General features: G+C 35.0%; 1 protein-coding gene across 27 annotated transcripts in view; it reads right to left on the bottom strand.

Annotated features, from left to right (window-relative positions):
* The window catches only part of ADGRL3 (adhesion G protein-coupled receptor L3), a 737,803-nt gene that overhangs the window by 17,645 nt on the left and 698,340 nt on the right, over window positions 1-21,818 (bottom strand). For 12 of the 27 annotated variants that reach the window (XM_084758684.1, XM_084758710.1, XM_084758708.1 and 9 more), the window contains 2 exons: window positions 21,373-21,390; window positions 11,477-19,475 (listed from right to left, as the gene is read on the bottom strand). The exons of 1 other annotated variant lie outside the window; for it this stretch is intronic. In XM_084758684.1, coding sequence (XP_084614810.1) covers window positions 18,676-19,475; window positions 21,373-21,390 — 818 coding nt within the window. In that variant the 3' untranslated portion in view covers window positions 11,477-18,675. Of the gene's footprint in view, window positions 1-11,476; window positions 19,476-21,338; window positions 21,391-21,818 lie in introns of those variants that run through there. 14 more of the 27 variants (XM_084758685.1, XM_084758687.1, XM_084758686.1 and 11 more) reach the window with 2 other exon arrangements.

Here is a 21,818-nt window from a genome sequence, read left to right as displayed (position 1 = left end):
GGCCTGGAGAGGTGACTCAACACTTAAAAGTGCTGACTGCTCTTCCAGAGGACCCAGGCTCAATTCCCAGCAACCACGTCGCATCTTACACGCTTCTGGCACTCCAGTTTCAGGGCTTCTGGCACGCTCACACAGACATACCAGCAGGCAAAACACTACTGAACATAAAATTAAAATAACTGAAAAAAAAAAGTAGTGTAATTATTAGGTCTACAAAAACAATGAAATAATAATTTTAACATATTCACTGTTCTCTCCTTTAGGGAGAATGTGTAGTTGCATATGACATAATGCACATAAAATTAAAATAACTGAAAAAAAAGTAGTGTAATTATTAGGTCTACAAAAACAATGAAATAATAATTTTAACATATTCACTGTTCTCTCCTTTAGGGAGAATGTGTAGTTGCATATGACAGAGAAGCATAATTCCTAGTAATCAAAACACGACTAAGACTGTGTTTGTTTTATGTTAATTCTGCTTTACAGGTCACTCCTATTCTAAGACACATGGTTACCTAACAAGGTAACACTATCCAGCCTTGAACATTCCATCTTCTTGCCTCCACCACTCTAGAATTTTCAGTGTGCACTGGACCACTTAACTAACACATTTTCCCTCACATTCAAGATGGAGGTAAACAACTCAGGCTTTGCAGAAGTGTCACAGACTCCCAGGAAGCTGTTTCTCCAGTCTGTCTGAGTATTTGTTTGTTTGTTGCTATTGTTGTTTCTCAGGTTGCTTACAGGAGTTAATGATCATTCCAACAGTATGAAAAGAAGGGAAAGAAAGATGGGCAACAGCCTCACAAGCTGCTGAAGTAACTCCCTTAAGGAGGTATCCTCCAAGCACTTTAGGAGTTGCACCTAACCTGCTCTTTTACTTTTTTTGCAGCTTGAGTTATAGGATGTCAACTGCAGAAAGAGATTATTAAACGGAAAAATCTAAAAGTAAGAAATTCCTTAATTTTAAATTTTACACAGATCTGAGTAACATGATAAAGTCTCAAGGTCATCTCTTGTATGGGTGAACCATCACTTTTCCCCTCGTAGCCACACAATATTTTCTCACTGCTGTCACTGACTTTCATAGCTGTATCAACCATCAGGTTACATGTCATATTATTGCAGTGATTAAGTTCACGCTACTTTTATTTTACTTAATAATGACCCCACAACACTAGGGTAATGAGGCTCGAGATTTATACATGCCAAAGAGAAGCCTAAAAATGCTTCCCTTTAAATGAAAAGAAGAAGAAAGAAAGAGGAAGAAGAGAAGAAGAAGAGGAGGAGGAGGAGGAAGAGGAGGAGGAAGATAAAGATGATGACTTAATAAGGAAAGATAAACAGTAATATGCTAGGGTAGGAGCTATGATGAGAGTGAATCTATTCATGAATTCCCAAAGAAAGGAAGAAAGAAATCATTCAGTTCTTCTGCCTTACTTCAAGATTCAAGGTTCAACATAAGATCACAGTGCATAAAGGAAAGAAGGTAAAAATGCACAATTTTTGGTTAGAAGATATAAACATGTTTTCCTTAATTGGAACTGTGAAAACACTGAGTGTACACGCAAACATCAGACTGCAATGAGTGGCCCTACACCGCTTACTGCAAGTAAGAGATGGCTACATAGGCAGAGTAGTTTTGGACTGAAAAAATACAGCTGTTACTAGAGAGGTTGCCTGAGTGAGATAGCAGCCTTGCTTCTGGCAGTGTTGAAGAAGTTTATAAAAGAGAAACCATGACACCCAGGCAAATCATCACTTGCAAGGAATCACATAGCTCATATGAGAGAAGTCCGATTCACACTGCATTTTTAAGAGAGCAAAGAGAAAGGATCTAGGGATAAAACACGGTCCATGTCCAAACATGGCTTTCTTCAAGACGGCAGAGAAAAATCACTCAAGATATGTAAGAAAAGGTAAGAGTAATCCAATACATTATGAAATTATCAATAATAAATTTAACAAAAAAGCTTTAAGTCTCTTTAAAAAATATATATATATATATATTCTCCACATCTCTGCTACTGTCCCATGATCTCTTCATGTAGCACAAGGATTAAGTTACACTTCTAAGTGATCTGTGTAAGGCTCATAACAAAAGAAATTAGTATAATATAGTATAACAGTATAATATATATATAGTATAATAGTAGTCAAATGTTGAAGATATTTTTATAAATCAGTGTTTGTTTCTCTTAGCGTATTTCTTAACCCAGCTATCACACAAATAGTTGAGACTCTTTTATAATACAGGGCTTTACAATACAATCTGAGCAGTTTAAGTCTGTTCTTAACCCCCCCACCCCCCGAACTATTTTGTCTTACTTCCAGCAAACATCCCAGCGATACTTTGTAGCTTTCCTTCTCTCCAGCTCCTTCCTCCGGATATCCCTTGGAGCTCTACCCATTGCTGAAAGCCCTTTCTTTCTCTTCTAACTTCTCCTCTCCTGCCTGGCAGGAAGTCCAGCCCTATTCTCTCCTTTGCTCATCGATTGGCTGTAAGCTGCTTTATTGACATATCAGGGGAACAATTGGGGAGCAGAGTTTATACAACATTTAGACAGTAAATTCTCAGAATAAAACTTGTATGCAGGCCTGAGGGGGTAAAGAAATCAGCATTTAAACTACACAATAAACTTATACCTACAGTGAAAAAACAAAATGTAGGTCAGTTCATCCTTCTCAATGCAGACACACACACAAACACACACACACTGCCTTCAGCTAGCAAAGCATTGTTCCAGGCATTTTATTAAATGCTTGTAAAATAAATGTTAATAATTATTTAGTTAAGCTATTCCTATCTAGAAATGGTTGTGTATTTATTAGTACATCCACTCTAATGGCGTACTGTAAGTTAATATGTAGTAGTAAATAAGTATCTAATGGGATAATTAAATCTCAACGGGGACATAATTGCTGAGTAGCATTCTGAAACTCTGGAGACATCTGAGCTGCAGCTCATTTAATTAAAAGGATCTTATTCTGTGCATACACAGTTCATAGTCTCTCAAAAGCATGCTCTTTACAGCACCTATTTTCTGTTACAGCCACATCAGGATTTATTTGTAGCACAGTGTGCTTTGTTACAATGGTCTTGAGAGTTATAATCCTTTTAAGCACTCTCTGCTTCTGGGAGCATTTTCAAACACTCTGGACACGCAACTATGTAAGCCCCAAGTGCGACTTAATCTTTAGTATTTTAGGTTGTCCCTAAAGCGGGTAGTTTTCTTTTTTCAGAAAGGTAAAAGTATATGTTGATTTTGTTTTCTGCTTTCAGGGTCACTCATTCCATCATGTTCAAAACTTTAAAATATGAAAATTATATGCCTTCTGTAATATAAAGCCTGTACACATTGATATTGTCATCTCATTTTAACTCTATATACCCAAAATTAGATGTTTAAATATAGTATGCCTTCAATCATGCAATAATTTTCAACTGAATTTTTAACTCAGAAAAATTTAATCTTATTTGTAACTAAATCACAGTTAGCCTTTAATTACCCTAATTGAAGATTGATATGATTTTCTTATTTTGGTCACCCCTGTAGCTTGTTTTTAATTAAATTTGCCAGAAATAAGAAGTAATTTCTTCTGGTATATGTTCAAGTCCCTGAGTCTCATACTTGAACATGTCTAATATTTTTAATGAGACCATTCAATTTAATTTTTATTTGTATATGGCTTATAATATTACTAGATATACTTCAAAGGAAAAAATAAAATTCACTCTTCATCAAGGAAAGTCCTCTTTGCAACAGCCAAAAACTCTTATAGAATATCAGAACCAATCAAAATACAGAATCGTGAGGCCCAGTCCCATTGGATATATGTAGGAAAAACTCCCACACCAAAGACTCAAGGGACATAGCAGAAGAGAGATTGGAAAAGCTATAAGAGCCAGAGGACTCAGGAGTTTGCTTTAAATTATATCTCCTAGTAATAATGTCAAAGCAACACTCATGAAATCTCATCAACATAAACCGGCCAAATGTGAGCTGAACAAATCTGACACCAGTAGACATGACAAAGTGGACAGGGGGGGATTCATGAGGTGTCCACCTTACACAAAGAACTGCAGACAACTAAGAAACACTGAGAGTAAAAGAGATAGTCTTTCCCGGGAAGAGCACAACAATTGCTTATCCAGTGCCAAATGGTAAGCACTAAAAACACACATATGAGAAACATTATATAGACTGAGCAGGTTTTACTTAGGAGTGTGTGTGCGTGGGTGCAAAGTGCAGCATACCTTGAGGGGGTTTGGCAATTTAATGTGAAAGGTAATTTCTGCTGGAAGACATCTTGCTTGTCTACTTCACTGCTCTTTTACTTTAGCTTCGTATATTTTGTGGTGTTGTGCAGCCCTCAGCTCCACGCCCTGAGGCTTGCTGAGAATGAGGTTTGTTTTTTTTTTTTTTCTGGAATCCTTCACTAATCCTGGATTAATCCTACCAGCATTTTCATCTCTACCTTTTCTTGTGCAGAAGGGTTTTCATCAAAGCCAATTAAATTATCTTTTCAAGGACACATAGGGATAACATTTCTGCACTTAAAAACTTTTAAAGATACAGAGTGAACAAATTCAGTCCTTTGGAATAAGAGAACTGTAAGCAGTTCTGGTTTCGACTGCTTTCATTTAGACTCATTAAGAAGAAAGAGAAAAGAATTGCAAGCAAAGGAAGTGTGTAGATTTGGAATGTGGATTGCAAGGCGAGTTTAATTGCTGCATCTGAACATCTCACTGCTGAGACAGTAATACAATTGAATAAAGATGAACAAAGAGTTAAATTTGGAGGTATTATGGCTCAGATATGAAAGGGGCAGCCATTCTCAGCTCTTATGTTTGAGATGGAGTCAGTAAGTTGCCCAGTTACAAGAACTGATACTGTTTGTCCAGGCTGCCTCCCATACTGATAAATCATAGCTGCTTTAATGGGAGAAATTATCAAAAGCTAGGAAGAGCTGATCATGAGGTACAGTCCCCTGAAAAAACTGATCAAGGGAAAGATACAAGAACCAAGCATGATGCGTTTGAATCTTTCCTTATAATTTGTCCAAGCAAAGGTTGTAGGAAAGAGTCCTTCCATATTCTCACAAAGCTACTTGGTTGAGAATCTAAATCTGCTTTACAGTATGAGTTTGTCAACAAGAACAAGATGCTCTGCTACAGCATATGAAAAGGTGATTCTTAGACATATATTCTGTGATAGAATCTGTTCTCAAATCCCTTCTTCTCCAGGGGTTTTGCTTTCTTATGCTAGTAACTCTATTCAGTTGATTTTATTGCCACTCCAACTTTATGAACAAGGGAGCCAAAATACAGGAAAAAACTTGGACAAAATCAAGCAACTGGAAAATGAGGAAAGTAGGCTTTTTATGCAGTCAGTCCAGACTACGTGTGTACACTTTCCTGGCATAAAACACTGCCTCTCAGTAAGGAAAATAGAAAGGTTACCACAGGGAAGGAACAGAAATAAAACATAAATAGAAAAACCTTTACTATGTCTGTTATGCTGGTTCTTAATTAACATTAGTCTTACCATTTTTCTTCACGATTAAACATGTGAACAAATGCCACTGATTCCATTAAAGGACTTATACTGTAGTTATTATATAGATTAGTTATTTTTATTTTTTTAAACAAATGTTTAGCTTTGTTCCAGCACTTTAAACCAAACCTTCCTTGAAATACTCCAGTGAGAGGAGAAGCTAGCCAACATATGAGGCATTTGTGTAAAGCACAGCAGCGAGATGCGTCAGTCAGTTTTGTTGTGGTGGTTGTTGCTGTAACAAACATCCAAGACAGACAGTTTAAAGGATTTGTTTTGTGTCCAAGTTCAATCAAATCCATTGTTTTATGTCAGAAAATAATATCAAAGCATCTTGTGAAAGAAGTAAAGTTAATTATACAAAAATAATAGCTATCATTTAAACTATTTCCTATAACTATATAACAGACAGAAAAGTTTCCTTAAGGTTATCTAAACCAGAACTCATAGTAATCCACTCTCTTAAGTATGGCCATCAGGTATTTTTATCAAAGGTCTGGGCAGATATAAATAATCTGTGAAGATAACCTTTTGTAGATGCTGCACTGAATAGGCATGGTCAAACGTTGTTGTAGAAATAAAAAGCTATTTTCTATCCACACTATCAATGAAAAATATATAATAAGTAGCCCCATGTTAAAAACTATCTGTTATTACTAAAACCTAATGGCAGGAGGATACCAGCAGTTGTGAGAACTCAACAAGAAAGGAGTTTTTTGTTTCTCCTTCTGTCTAATGATTATTGGTTATTTCTTTTAACTCTATGTATTGCCTTCCATGCTTTTATCCCCTTTTTTCTTTTCTTTTCTTTTCTTTTTTTTTCTTTTCTTTTTGGTTTGAGATGAGATTTCTCTTTCTATCCTTGGCCGTCCTAGAACTTACTCTGTAGACCAGATCCACCTTCCTCTGCCTCTACTGTGTTGGGATTAAAGGTGTGTGCCACCACCCCTGGATTCCAAGTTATTCTTATTTAAAACAATATGAAGGATCTTTTTTAGTTTACTGAAACAATGTAAATTAATATAAACTGAGTGCTCCACAGAAATGAAATGTCAAGAATGATATTTCATAGAGCTGGGATTGTTACTAGATATTCCAAGTATTTTGATTAATGAAAGTTGAATTTTATACAACCAGTAGCCTCATTCTTCAGAGTTACAGATGGGACATATTTAAAGACTAGAGGTTTGGGATAGTTGTGACACTCGGCTAGATATTGAGAGACTGCGCATAAGCTAATAATTTAAATTTATAAGGATAGCTTTGGTTATGTGTAAAAAACCCCTGATGTGTCTGAGAATTTTCCTGCTTCCAAATTAGTACATGAACTATTCTTATTTTGGTGCTATCTTGCTCTTTCCTCTAATAGTGATGGAAACAGCATATTGAAAAACATATTTTATTTTATGAGAAAGATGGTTTAAACCAAATATTTAAGAAACTATTATTTTTATAAATTCTGAGGGGAAACATATTAACTCTACTTGCCTTGGTATATATTTTCTCTTCTGGTCCTTTGATATATCTTCTCTGGGTTATCTTTAATATTTAAGGCCATTTAAGCATAAATAATGCAAATGCAGACATATACTATGTAGTTAATTTTATTATTCCCAGCCTGAGCTATACAGTATGTCAGTGTGTGTGTTGAATTTTACTACTATTTGACATCCAAAAGAGATTCTCATTTACTAAGGTGATTCTCATGAAGGGAAGGCTGGGAAACACTGAGCAGATAATTTAATTGACCCTTACCATAAAAGAAAAACTATAGTGAGATAAATTCATCATCATTCTAAAATAAATAAGTAAAATATAAACCTGAATCATTCTGTTAATCACAGTATCATATATTAGTCTTGACATTATATAACATATTATAATTAATATGATATAATAGACACTATTTAATTAGAATTTTAAGTATCAATAGTAGCATTTGTTTTTGAAATTTTGGCAGTTTATTTATCCATCAGTCAGTCACAACTGCTAGGCATGCTTACTATTTTATGAGATTATATAGAAAGCATAATAAATTATACTTAAAATTTGAAAAATATTGAATAAAAGACTACCCTTAGAAGCAAAGTAGTGTTTTTTCTATAGGTACATTTCTTCTCATTGTATTTTCCTATATCCTAGGAAATTAAAGGATTTGATTTTCATTAGTTACAATGGAATTATAGAAATAACAGTGAGCTACATTGTCAAGGATACAAAAATGCATTGTCTTTAAGAAGTATGATATGCAGGACAAGGACTGTATATTTTAGTACACCTTATGTTTTCTCCAACAGTTGAAAATATGTCACTTGGGGAGTATCTGACCTAATTGGGAGAATTAAGGCTGCATACAAATAACACATATATGTATCTCTTTTCAGTTTCTGTCATCAAGAATATAAGAATGAAAATGGGAATTTAAAGTAAACTTTTCCATTCAAAATATACAGAGAATACATACACGAATCTTATATTTGAGGAGTGACTTATTCCAAAGATCACTTTCATTGTGTGGTTTGGTTCCTCCAGTTAGCCCGGGTTTTCTTTAATCCCATGCTGTGTTTTGGTTTAGATACACCTAAGAAGTCTCTACCGCTATGTATGTAATATTTTACTAAATTTTTGTCTAAGAATTTAAAAACAGTTTCCAACCTGAATAGTCACCCATAACTCTCTATAATGTTGGGGCATCTTCATCAGCCTTCTGGCTCAACATACCTGACTGACATTTTTTGAGGCAGGAACTATTGAGGACTTGCTTACCCTGTCTTTGCAGAGTTTGGCTGTCGACTCTGCCTGCATCTAAATTTGTCCTTTTTAAAGGCAGAATTCTGTCTGTGGCAGAAATGAGGACCTTTTGCCCAGTGGCTAGTTTGCCACAGTTGAAGCCATCTTCATAAGGAGGTTCTTTGATGCTCATCATCTTCTTTGACGTAGGCTGGAATTGATGCATTTGAAATGTGTTGTTAAACCATTTGTGTCTGGGAATGAAGCCTGTATGAAATCTCTAAGAGTTAGAGAAAAAATTTTGATACTTACTGTACTATTCTTTATTTATAGAACATGTTTTTCATAATATACATTTTAACATTATAATATTTTGAAAAAACTAACAGTGTTAATAATAACAAAGATTTTTAAATCTTTATTTTTAAAAGTTCAAATTATTTTACTTTTTAGGCATTCTTTGGTTTTCTGTTTTTTGTTCTAACAAATTGTGGGATTAGTCTTCACTTTACAAATAAAGAAATTCCAGCTAGTCTCTCTGGTTGCATATTCTCTTACAGTCAAACTGGTTTGTTTATCTTAGTTATATTTAAGTTGTGTTAGATAAACATAATGGAAATGCCATTTAGCTAAGACTTCATAATGAGTAATTACTAATATAATCTATATATAAAACACATGTGTATGTAACATATATATATATATATATATATATATATATATATATATATATAACATACATATAACATATATGTGATACAGGCCACTATACATGTAGTCTTGTCACCTCACTATATGTTGGGATCTTTCTAGGATGTTACAGTGGACTTAAAAGATAGTAGGTGCATGAATCCTTAATAAAATGGTGAAATATTTGCATTTAACATAAACATACCCTTCAGTAAATTTATCATAGTTTCTACTTTATTTCTAATATCTAGCATGTGTAAATATTATATAAATTGTTGTGCTGTGTTATGGAAAAATGTCTGTACATGTTCAGGCCAGACACACAGTTTTTCCAAACATTTTCCATCTGCAGTTGATTTGATCCACACGATACTGAGCCTGCATGCTGTTGGTGGCCAGCTCTATGTGCAACTACATAAACACACACAATATGTGTTATATATCCCATCACAGATATGTACATGTATACACACATGATTAAATATATCTGTAGATATATAATGCATATATGTGAATATGTGCACTTTTATTTGCATATAGTCTCCAACTTTCCTATGCCATTTTTAACCTTAATTATTTCAGTGGCAGAGTGCACATTTTACCCTTGGTACCATTGCAGTACCCATGTATCCTGTACGCATTTCCAATCACACTCACAATTGACCTTTAGGTAAAATTGAGCAACACCTAGAAACTTTGTCTGTAATATATTTCCAATTATATAAAAGTGGCTACTTTTGTTGGGTAAAAAATTACAACAGAGGACAGAAAATGCCCAAGAGTCTTGACACTTGTTCATGTAGCCCCCAAGCACATACTTGTGATTTAAAACCTCAGATCCACTTATGGACTAGAACATATCACAATGCTTTTAAAAAATGTTGCCACTTTGTTTATGTGCAGATTATAAAGGAGACACACTTGAATGGAGAACAGACTGCTTTTTTTTTTGTCTTCAGTTTCTGAAAACCAGTGGGTATTTATATTAGAAATTAGGAAGCTGTACTCAACGTTGTGGTTAAGAACATTCATCTTAGTCTTTCTATCTTCACCTACAAACTGGAAGGCAACATTTAGGAGACACTTTTATGACATTGTTTCTCATAGGTTAGAAAGCCAATTACTGGTAGAGGGTCCACTTCCCAGCATTTCACTGACATACATTACTTTGATACAAAAGAGTTAAGTAGTTCATAATGAGTTCTCTGAATCATTCAATTATCTGTGCATCATTCTTTATTGCCCTTGAGGGTTTCTGGATCAAACAATCTTAGGAAGCAGCTTGCTATATGGCAGCATAGTCTCTGATATCTTACAGGAAAGAAAAATCTGTTTAGTTTCATATTTTCAAGATATTTTCAAACAAAGAACCATTGTTTCCTATAGGATAAGTCCTACTGAGCAAATACCTAAATGCTGCGTTATGGCATTGAAAATGACAGTTTGCAAGGTTATTCAGTAAAGACAGACTTCTGAAAAACTGGACGTATGAACACTAAGAAACATGCAGTATGATGCTACATGGTTTGGTGATGGGGTCAGCCTGTTGTATGCATCACAGTGCAGTTTCCATCTGATTTAGAATCATAGCTATTATCTAACATTACTGGGAAAAAGCTAATAGAATTCATAGTCACAAATGTTCTACTTAGAATTTACTTAATTTTTTGGATGATATTTGTCTTGAAATTCATATAAATATAAAAATTATCTTTCAGTATTTAAAGATGGGAAAGCCTATTCTTAAAAATGTGTTCCAAGGCACAGAATTGGTGATAGAATCAAAGGTCACAGAGGATAGACAGAGGTAAGTGTACGTTGCTCACGTCTTGGTCTCATTTGCTCGTGTCCCTTCACATTAGATTGTTTCCATCTGCCTTCCATGTATGCTCTTTACTGCCCCATGAAATAGGTTTTGCAAAATCTCCGAGACTCTTATTATTCAATATTTCCTTTAAATGCCCACTTCTCTCTTACTAAAATGATTTCTATGCACAGTATAATTTATACATTCTGGTATAATAATTTAAAAACAATCAAAATCCCCAATGCCACAGAATGAAAATCATATTGTTTTAATCATGTAATCCAAAGTATTTGCTAATCCATAGTGTACCCTTATTTAAAATAACAGCATGTAACAGCACATGCTCACAAAAATCTCCACAGCTGACGATCATGATTCTGTTAGCATGACGGAAATGAAGATGACACAGAAGATATAAGATTAAATTCTACTGTGCATATTTGTTAAATGGCAAGCTTCAAGATCAGAATGTAAATGAATTAAACTTATCTTCCTGTAGATGACAAATGTCTGACAGATACATCTAGTAACAAGTTTTCCCATTTCATGTCCAGTATGTGAGGAGATATTGGCAAGGTTTAAACATGGAAGGCACAGGAAATACTTTATTAGATATTATCCTATAGCTTAAAACACTACCCCAAAACCAAAGATCTGGAAGTCCCATATGACAACAGTAACTACAGCATTGATTGTTTACTGACATTTTATTGAGGTTTGAAGCTCATGATTTTACATGTGATTGTACAAAGCATTAAAAAAAAAAGAGGATAAAAAGATTGTACAACTGGGTACTGGGGATCCATAGCTTGAAATTGTATTGGGGTGTATGGCCAGAATAATGTCATCTGTGTATATAGGAGAATTCTATGAGACCAAAGTTGCAATAGCTATATATTTGCATCTAAAAGTGATTTTTTTCTTCTCAGTGAGGAATAGCTCTATTAGTTGTTAGTCTTTGAAATGAACTATTTTTAAAAGACAACTATTGTGAATTAAATTTAAGTCTTGTTAAGAAGAAGTACAATATGGAAAACTTTCCCAATTATCTGTCCTATTCCAATGTGTTTGGATAAGCCAAAGGAGAGCACCGTGGTTCTACTGTTTTTGCCTTTATAGTTAACAGGAAATAACAGACGTTATAATATTAACATCAGTGATGGAATGCAGACAGAGGAGACATATCTACAAAGCACGCACACACATCCAGGCATCAACAACTCTGCAAGACAGCATCATTTATTATTCAGGATGGTAAAGTAAATCTTTACTCTCCACTAAGGTATGAAAACCAACATTCAGTGATTTTCCTTGTCTTTCGTGATTCAAAATGCCAATCAAAGCATCAGCCATTGGGACAGTTGAAATTTGAGACATTGAAAGCAATAAGGTAGAATGACAATCAGCTTCTGACATAAGAGACCACACTGCCCTAGCCACCGCGTTCCAATTCTGAAGAACCCCGCTACTCCCAGGTGTCCTTGATACAGGAATTTTGTGAGATATGTTTTGAAGTCAGTCAATAATGGTGTCAGGAACATTTTACCTGTTTTAAATATCAGGGAAACCAAAGCAATTTTTAAGCTTTACAAAGTTACTTTGTATCTGTTCTTTTTTTTTTTTTTCAAGCTATTTCTCTTTAATGTAGTATGAATTGTTGCAGTGTTGGGCCAGTAAAACAAATCTAAATCCTTCCGGTGTAAAATACTCTGGTTGTGGGTAAAGTAGATTCTTTGCAGTCTTTTCCTTTGATTAAAGATTGCAGCACTTCAATGTAAAATTATTGGGTCTCCAGAACAGTGGCTAAGTCAGATCTCCACAAGTCTGGGTTACTTCTTCCTTCAAGATCTTCCCTTCACTTTTCTAGCACCAAAGAAGTACTGGGAATCTGTTTTGATGCTTTGCATTAATAGGTTTTTCTAATAGTCCAACACGTGTACAAGTCTCTGCCAAATTGTGTCAACTGAATACAGGAACTGAGGACAGGGCATGAGAGTAATCCTTTCAGCATGGTGGTACTTTGTTAAGTCAGTAATATTCATTATATATAACAAATACTTTTGTGATAAGAATATTGGTTGGTTATTACTTTATATAGTACACACACTTCTAATAGCAATTCAGTGTTTACTAGAGATATCCATAATAAGGCTGTAAAAAATCGCAAAGCTACTAGTAGCATTAAGTGTGCTGGTGTACAAAGTCATTATGTCAGAGTGAAGGTGACTTGAGGCAACATACTTACATTTTAGAAACACAAAGTACTGACATTTCTTTGCAACAATATCTGACTAACCCAATGAGAAATATCTAAAAAGTACTAAAAGCATGTTGTGTTTTCTGTGGTATCAGAGGGACAGAAATATGGGACCTTACAACTTATTTTTAACACATCAGCGGTGTTGGGCAGAAAAGCTTTTTATCATAAGTGATTTCACTCTTTCTCACCAGAAACTGTTTCTCCATAATTCTAACATAAGTGTTGTGTAGTTGGGAAAAAATTGCCAAAACTGTTCTGGTTCCTTTTGTTCATACTATGGTTAATAAGACTAGTGTATTGAAAAAGGTTGGTGTCCATGCGCTGCTCCTGGGCATCTTCACATCAGTCAGCTTCCTCCTTTCCTTTATCATGCTCTACAGGGAAAGGGGCATCATAGGCAAGGGCAAGCACAGTCAACACTGTTAGGACAGATCCAGGATTTTTAAAAATCCTATTAGGAATCAAGATATTTTTTGTATAATAACTTAAAAGTTCTAGAGGCAAATTGATGCTTTTAATATTTATTTTGAAAAAAGAACTGGGATAATTACTTAAAATAAGAATATTCAAAATTACATTACTACCTGGCTAACCGAAGTAAAAAACGCACACAGTTAATAGTGGCAAAAAACAAAAAACAAAAAACAAAACAAAAAAAAACCTGTTTCCTCTGAAATCTTATAAAAAGAATTAGATTGTGTAAACACATGACACGTGAAAATTAAAAGATGATTTTCTGTTTTAAAACAAACATGTCATAGGGTAACTGACTGCAGTGGACAAGTGCCCGCTATGTCTTAACCAGGACAAACACAACGATAGGAACTATTGGCACTTTTGGATTGCAAACCAAAGTTTGGAAGTCTAAAAATATTTTTCAGATGATTTAAGATAGACAACTTTTTCTGATTAAAAAACTGAGTTTGCTCTTTGGGGCATATTTTAGAACTTAAAAAAAATTCTTACACAGAATATATTTATACAAAAATGCTTCCAATATCTGTTTTTCTATGTGTTCATATCCCTTCTGTTTCGTCAATGTCCTAATATTTGACACGGAGAAATCTAATAATATATAGATTTTAAGTAGAAATGCTAGTAATTGTTTATGTGCCAGGTTATGAAATACGAAACCTAAGCCGTTAAATCTTTATATTCTGGCCTATAATATATTGGAAAGTTTGTACATATTATTTTATGTGTTATTTTGTTAGAGTAAAACATTAATGCTAATGTTTCAGGTTGTTTATTTTTTTACTTTTTGAATTTAAATTGATGTTCATTTACAATTAAAGTGGCTTTTGTTTGTTGCTTTACCTGTGCTGTGAGGTTTGTTTGTTTGTCTGTTTGTTAATTTTTAATATTGCAAGTACTAGAAGTTTGATACAGTACTAATGAACAACTTCAAAAACTAAATACTTTCATACTATGGAGTAGATACAATTCAGTTCAGAGTTAATCTTTACACAAAAGCCTTTTCCTTCTCTTCCTAAGAAACTGCAGTCAGTCACTGACAAAAGATTTTAATATTCTCTTTAAAGACAGGAGATTTGTCACATTGTTAACACTGACTGATTAAAAACCTAATTCTTTAAAGACATTTTTAGTGAGTGTATCAACTTTTAAAATTATACTTCCAGTCTTAAAAAAAAGAGTATAGATCATAAACTGTTTTGATTTAGAATTACCATAGCCTTTTTTAAACAGTAAAATGTGATTTATTTAATTAGCTGCCTTTGTTTAATCTAATTTCTTGTTTATTTTTATTTCAATATAATTGTTCTGTCAATTCCTTTTACTGATTAATATTATTTTAGCATAGGACTTGGACATTTATTTCCCATATGCTCAAATTTTACTGCATTAAAAACAAAGAGGGATGGTCACAAAAATGTAAGTGAATTCCAACCAATTTTCTTCTCTGGATTTCTATTTACTTATAAATATTATCAATTAGCAATATTGGCTATGCAACAAGCCATCAGTATAAGAATCGATTAAACCTGAGGTCCATTAGCTAGTGCCCTGACAAAGTGGCACCATTGCTTAAGACCTCCAAGAGGTAAAAACTTCAAGACTAAGATATTACAAAAATATTATTCACTAGGAAGCAATAATTGGTTTGTTTCATTTACATGACTTTCTCTTTGAATTGGCTAAATAATGTGCTAGTATGTACACTCAGTCTATCTAATAGAAATTTACTTCATGGAAAATATGCAAATAAGCATATCAGTGAATGGCACAGGACACTGAAAAGCTAGGAAAATATGCAAATAAGCACATCGGTGAATGGCATAGGACACTGAAAAACTAGAATCAACAAAAGGTTCAAGAATAAAAAAAAATTAATGCCATTAATGGGTCACTGGCTTTCCATGAAATGGCAGGTTGGAGGACAAGAGGTACAGGAATTAATCTAGCTGGCATAAACAGGACTAAATGAATATATACACATTCACAACTTTCTAATGAAAGGATGGAGTCACATTCATTACTTACTTTTTCTTTTGTTTAATTAGTCACACCAGTTATAATGTATGAGAGGTCTAAAATGACCCTTTCCTCTTGATGCATCAGCAAAGTTAGTCGATAGTATGCACAGGCCTTCTATACCAGGTTAAAGTTATCCTTCTACAGGGGAGGCTACCTGTTTCAAGTTCTGCATAACGAAGCACAAAGTGCCACCTACAGCAAAATCGTAGTATCAGACTACTGAACAGCTGAACTGAAGTAGTTTTCCCATTTTTTTCCATAAAACTGGCATTTTACTGATGCTGTTTTTATTGAGAGTACTATTTTTCAAATCAAGCACAACTTCTTGTATTCCACAACACTATGAACATGTCTAAGGCTGCCTTAGATATGTCCATAAGGGGAATTTTAAGAAATTACCAATTACAGGGACTGGGTTCAGTTAAAAAAAAAACTTTTGAATGGTAATATTGCCATGGTATGGTGTTCGAAAACTAATTATTTCTAATACTTGTTTCTCCTCCAAATTAAAATGTCAGTGGACTTAAAGAAAATATTTCCATCAGCTGATGAAAATGCAATGATTCATGGATTGTTTTGAATTGGATTTCAAATTAATGCATTCTGTAGCCAACCACAACTTTCTTTTGTCACAGATTTTAAATTGTTGGTAGATAACTGGCTATTCACACTCTCAACCTCTCTCACCTTCAGATACCATCTACAGACAGCTAGTGTGTAGACTTTGTAAAGTAAGCCCAAAGATATACTACAGGAGAAAAAAATATAATTTGGCAAGTTCATGTGAGCTTTATTCTAAGTTGAGCTCCTTGCTCAGACACTGCTAGCAGGGGGAACAGCAAAATCTAGAAACTTCTTTTGAAAGAATTATTATTTTTTTGTCCCCCCCAAGCGCCCCCTAAGTTGAACATGACAGAAATAATGTAAAACTGTCTTACATACGTGGCATGAAAGTGGCAAGGATGCAGTGGAGGGGGCTGAGACAGGGTGTCTGAAGGCTACAAAGGGAAAAGTCAGAGGGACAGAGGAGGAGAAGCAACTCAACTTTCGTTTGAGATCGCAATAAAGAAACCTAACACTGTTGTGTGTTGGCTTTAAAGGTCTTAAACTCTCCTTGTACAATGAATATGCTCTCTCTGCTATTAACATTGCATTTCTTAACCGATTGAGTAAATTAAGGTTCTAAATAATCTCCATCCAAGCGGAGCTTACAAAAAGCAGGGGGAAAGATGACTCTATCACATGATATTTAAACCACAGAATAACTCTGTCTTTAGACATAAGCCTAGTGGTGAGAGCTGGTATATAAATGAGCACACAGTGATCCTGTTAACCAACGTGAGTGTGAATTGTGACTCCTGTTTCAGAGCATCCCATTTCCCTGGTTGACTTTGTCATTAAAGGACTGTACCACGTTGTGTCTGGGTGTTGAAGTCACATCCATTCCTTTCGTGTGGCTCACGTGGGTCACAAAGGATAAGGAAAGTTTATATTCTGAGAACAGAGGAAAGGAAAGGCAAGGAAAATGAAGAGAGCACTTGATAATATAGTACATACGTCAAAACAATCTCTTCTAAATCTCAATCAGTTGTTTATTGGTTGGCAAACAAGTTTCACTTTTACAACAAATATTAGTAATGAGGTCATCCAACTTGAGACCATACAAAATGGATCATAAATTTAAAAAAAAATTATATGTGCTGCTAATTTACCATTTGTATTCCTACATTACTTAAAATCCTGTCAAATAAATAAATTTTTCCTGTTAACAGAAAACTTTAAAAAAAAATCACTTAAAAATAATTTGACCTTTCACTATGAGGGAGTGAATCTCCTCTAACAATTGGTAGGGCAGGTGCCCGCATGGGGGTCGGGACTGCGCAGTCGCAGTCAGCACTTTAACGCCTATGTTAACGCTTTTCACATGCAGGAGCCCCTCTGGCTCTACAGACACCTGTTAGCTTCTAGAATCATAGCTACTGCCTTGGTGATGAACTGCTTGCCAAATATGCTTCGCATTACAACAGATGTGCCCTGAAAACATAAAAACTGTCCTGCTCTAATTCGCAAAATGGTGTTGGAAATACTCGGGCTGGATACAGATATATAGTGAGGGAAGGAAGTCTAATTTTCTTTATTTTATTTTATTTTTTGTTAAAAAATAATTTGTTTGCATTACTAGAAAATGATTCTTATAAAGTGATAGCTTCGTTTATTTATTTATTATTATTATTATTATTTTTTTTGCCAGGTGATTTTTTAAAGGAAAAAAAGTCGGGGGAGAGGGGACAAAAGGAAAAAAAAATGAAAAGAAAGAAAAAACAAGAAAGGAAGGAAGCTTTGCTCTTTTACTGGTAGACAAACTTGCAAGACTAGCACAAAAGAAAGAGAAAATTTCTTCTTTCACTACATTAACAGGACTCAAATTCTGGAGGAACAGAAAGCAGACTATATGCGCAATGCTAGTATCTGTACATTACATAGAAATGGTTCAATTTTTTTTCTGCCATTAGTTTTTATCATCAGTTAATACAGCAAATCATAAAATATGCATTTAGCATATAATTCTAGAATTCCCCTCTTTCAGATTATTAATTTTGTTGTTTTGCTTTTGTTTTTCACAGCTATTCCCGCTGTGGTGAACTCAGGTTGTGAGTGACCGTGAACCGCTACGTGCGAGATACAGTTCTGCTCTGCTTCTACGGCTGGGCAGCACTCCAATCCAGATGCAGCATTGTTACTAACTTTAAACAATTGTTCTGGCCTTTAAAAAAGAAAAAATCAGGTCCTCGTGATTCTAGTAACAGAGCATCAGAGATGTTAAACAAACACAACATAATTCAACAAGGCCACAATGAGCGCCATTTTCTTCTTATCTCGTTCATTAACATAATGAAGTCTCCATCTGTGGGAAAAGGACGGGAAAGAATGGGGCACAGGAAGATCTCAGCAGTTAGCTTTATCTCCTGGGCTGACCTAAAAATTCAAGTTAAAAAAAAAAAAAAGTCAGTCTCTCTTTTGAGAACAGCATCAGATGTCAAGAGTACACACGATGACCACTGCTCATTTTCAACTCGGAATGGTCTACTAGGTGTTAGCAGTCTTGTTGGTTGCCATCTCCGTGTCATCTTCTATAGACTAGTGACCAAGTGCGCGGGTCCTTTGGAAGTCCCCTCCGGAGAGGCCCCATCTTTGTTGGGAGGAACTATGAATCCGTCGCTGCTGCCGCGCCCCAGCTGGTAGTAGGCGTGCAGCGGGTGCACGTGGTTTCTGGAGCCCAGGTTTGGCATGCTTTTGTAGTAAACATCTTCGACGTCACCACCCTTGGCCGCTGCGGCTTCGGTCTGGGTGCTGGTGGTCACGCTGTCTGCAGCTGGCACGCCAGCCAGGGCCGGCATGCTGGTGTACAGAGAGTCCCTGTGCGGTGACTGCAGGTCTTCTGTGTGCTCGTCGGTTAGCAGAGGGAAGAAGCTCTCACTGTGGTCCTGGGGGAGCCGCCTCCTGCTGTAGTGGTGTGGCTGGTGGTTCTCCGTGGAGTAAACCCTCGGGGGTAGCAAGGGAGCATCAGATTCCTCGTGAATGAGTTCCAGGCCCAGACTCTCCTCGTGGTTAAAGGACGCTGCGTCATCCAGGACTATGGCGTCATCTTCACTCCCACTGCCTAAGTTGTTCACCAGTTTGTTCATCATATTCCTGTTCTGTTCACTGGAGCGCTCGTGGTTGTTCAGGTATGAAGGGATATAGTTGGAAGTGAGTTCCTTTAGGATCTTTTTCTCTAGGGCAGTCTCGTTGTGGTTATAGCCACGGTCTATAATTTGCACACAGTTGCTCAAGTATTCGCCGCCAGCAATGCTGTAACTGTTGCCATGGTTACCATTCAGTGGTAGAGTATCCATGACACTTGTATCCCTGGCATTGTTCAGAAGCCCCTCTGAAAAAGATTACAAGACACTATGACATTTATATCCAATGAGCCATTGAATACACACACGCGCGCGCGCGCACACACACACGCGCACACACGCACAAACATTAGAAACATTCATGGACTCTAAAATATGTATAAATTGCTAGCATCTTAATTATAAAATAGAAAGTAACAAAAAACACTCTTAAATTTATACATGTTAGCATGTATATATTTAATTAAAAAGTAACAAATGTTATAATTAGAAAAGCAGTATTCAAGATAAATTTTAAAGAAAGCTATACATTATTAATTTCTAATTTCACATAAACAGACTCTGATAAATGAAGTGTACCTAGTTGTAACTGCCAAATTAAAATGATATTTCATATAGTCATTCATTGCTTTCAATTTATACACTTCAAAGTCACTGACATTATCATTAACTTTACATATCTCTGAAAAAACTGTAACGTAATCATGTGTGGCACTTTGGATATGCAATTCAAAATCTAAGAGAAGCAACATTTGGTAATTGAATATGTAAATATAATTTAGGATGATTTAAATAATTGTTGTGTACAAAACCACAAAAGGATTATGTTAAATTTGCAAGTCATGAAATAATGCCCAGTCAAATAAATGGCACATTGAGATAATTTATACATGCTTTCAAAAGTGTTTGGATTTTTTTCTGCTATCATCACTTTAGTTATTACTATATCTTAACCCAACAGTTGTTTAGGGTCACTGAAAAATACTACATAAGAATGTGTGACAACACAGGGTTCGATTCCTAAACACACAATATTATTTTTAAGTTATCATCTTATAATGACTGGTGACTTGGGACATATTAAAATTTAGTTTTTAAAGAAGATAAACATTTATTCTGGTAAGAAACAGCTTCAGAAAAATAAATTTAACCACAAACGTCAAGGCTTTTGCAGTGCCTTGAATATGCAGTGCAAGAATCTATAATAGTTTCATAAATCACCCTGAGCACCTCCACAAAAGAAAAAAAAAGACTCTACACATTTAACCAGTGTTGGTGATAAGAAAGGATATTTCCAAAAACTCTTTTTGAAGAATTTTCTTCAACCGCTTAGTATACTTTAAATTGTGAAAATATAACACTCATTCTGTATCTGTGATGGAGTTATGTTGATGAAAACCCAGTTTAATGACAGTTCAAAAGACATGTCACATATATGCCAATTTTATATGGAATTTTGAATACTGTACATTCAAGTAAGACACTTTTGAAAAATAGCAATTAATAAATTATATTAGTAAACACCCACCACAGACATAGGTTGAAGCGATTTATTTTCATGTCATAAAATATCTGGTACACAAATTCACAATGTTAAGAAGAGGAAAAAAAAAAGGAAATGCTTTTTTAAAGGGCTGCATTTGACAGGTGATTGCTGCTGCAGAGGCTGGTATGATATGCTTAATGATTATGATGGTGTTGCTGAAGCATTGAAACATGTTTTCTTTTTAAATTTTTTGTTGTCAATGCACTTGGTATTGGGCTTAAAACAGCCATAGGAAATAAGGTGGGCATGTTGCAATGGGACACATTTTTAATGATGGAATGCACTAATAAAAATTAAAAGCTTATGGGTTACTTTGCAAAAAAAAATGCTTAATTTAAAAACAATTTAACTCACACAGACACTACATGAGACTTAACAACCATGTTGATTATGTGACAGAATAAAAGAATCAGACAACAAAAGCGTCTAATCTCTATTAGCATATATTTATAGAAGTTGATCCATAGGTTTATTTTTTTTTTACTTTTGAAATTGTGAGATGAACTGTTTTTAATAACTACATCATCTATATGTGATGCAATAAAAGTGAACTGAAAAAAATTACATTTGATATGCAATGTTTAGCTTTACTCCCATACTTGTCTCTCTGTAGGGCTCTAAACGACAGCATGAAGAAAAGGAAAGAAAAAACAACAAGTAAGCTTACAGCGACAGTAAGAGAAACATGAGTCAAAAGCAAATCGATGATATGCAGAAAAAAGAGTCACAGGAAATCATTTCCACTGCCCCCCCCCCAAATTCATGAGTCTGTGTTACAAAGCTTATCATAATTCAAATACTGAAATGTTAGTCAGAAAATAAGAGCTCCCCCTTTAACACACACCACTACAGTGAGGACTTAATACGTTTTTCTATAGCTCACAAATTTTTCATATACTTTTATCACACTTCAAATTGTCACACAAACCAGAGAGTAAAAAGAGGGTGAGCCATGACTATTTCTACTGCTAGAGTTTGATATGATCAGTAGGCAAAGTTAGAAAATATAAGCTCTTAAGGAATGCCATATACTTTTAGAAATTAT

The sequence above is a fragment of the Acomys minous genome (assembly GCF_964271855.1).
Source record: "Acomys minous genome assembly, chromosome: 15".
In the NCBI taxonomy this organism is placed as follows: domain Eukaryota; kingdom Metazoa; phylum Chordata; class Mammalia; order Rodentia; family Muridae; genus Acomys; species Acomys minous.
Note: the sequence above shows the minus strand (reverse complement) of the source record. Positions and strands in the feature narration are given on the sequence as shown.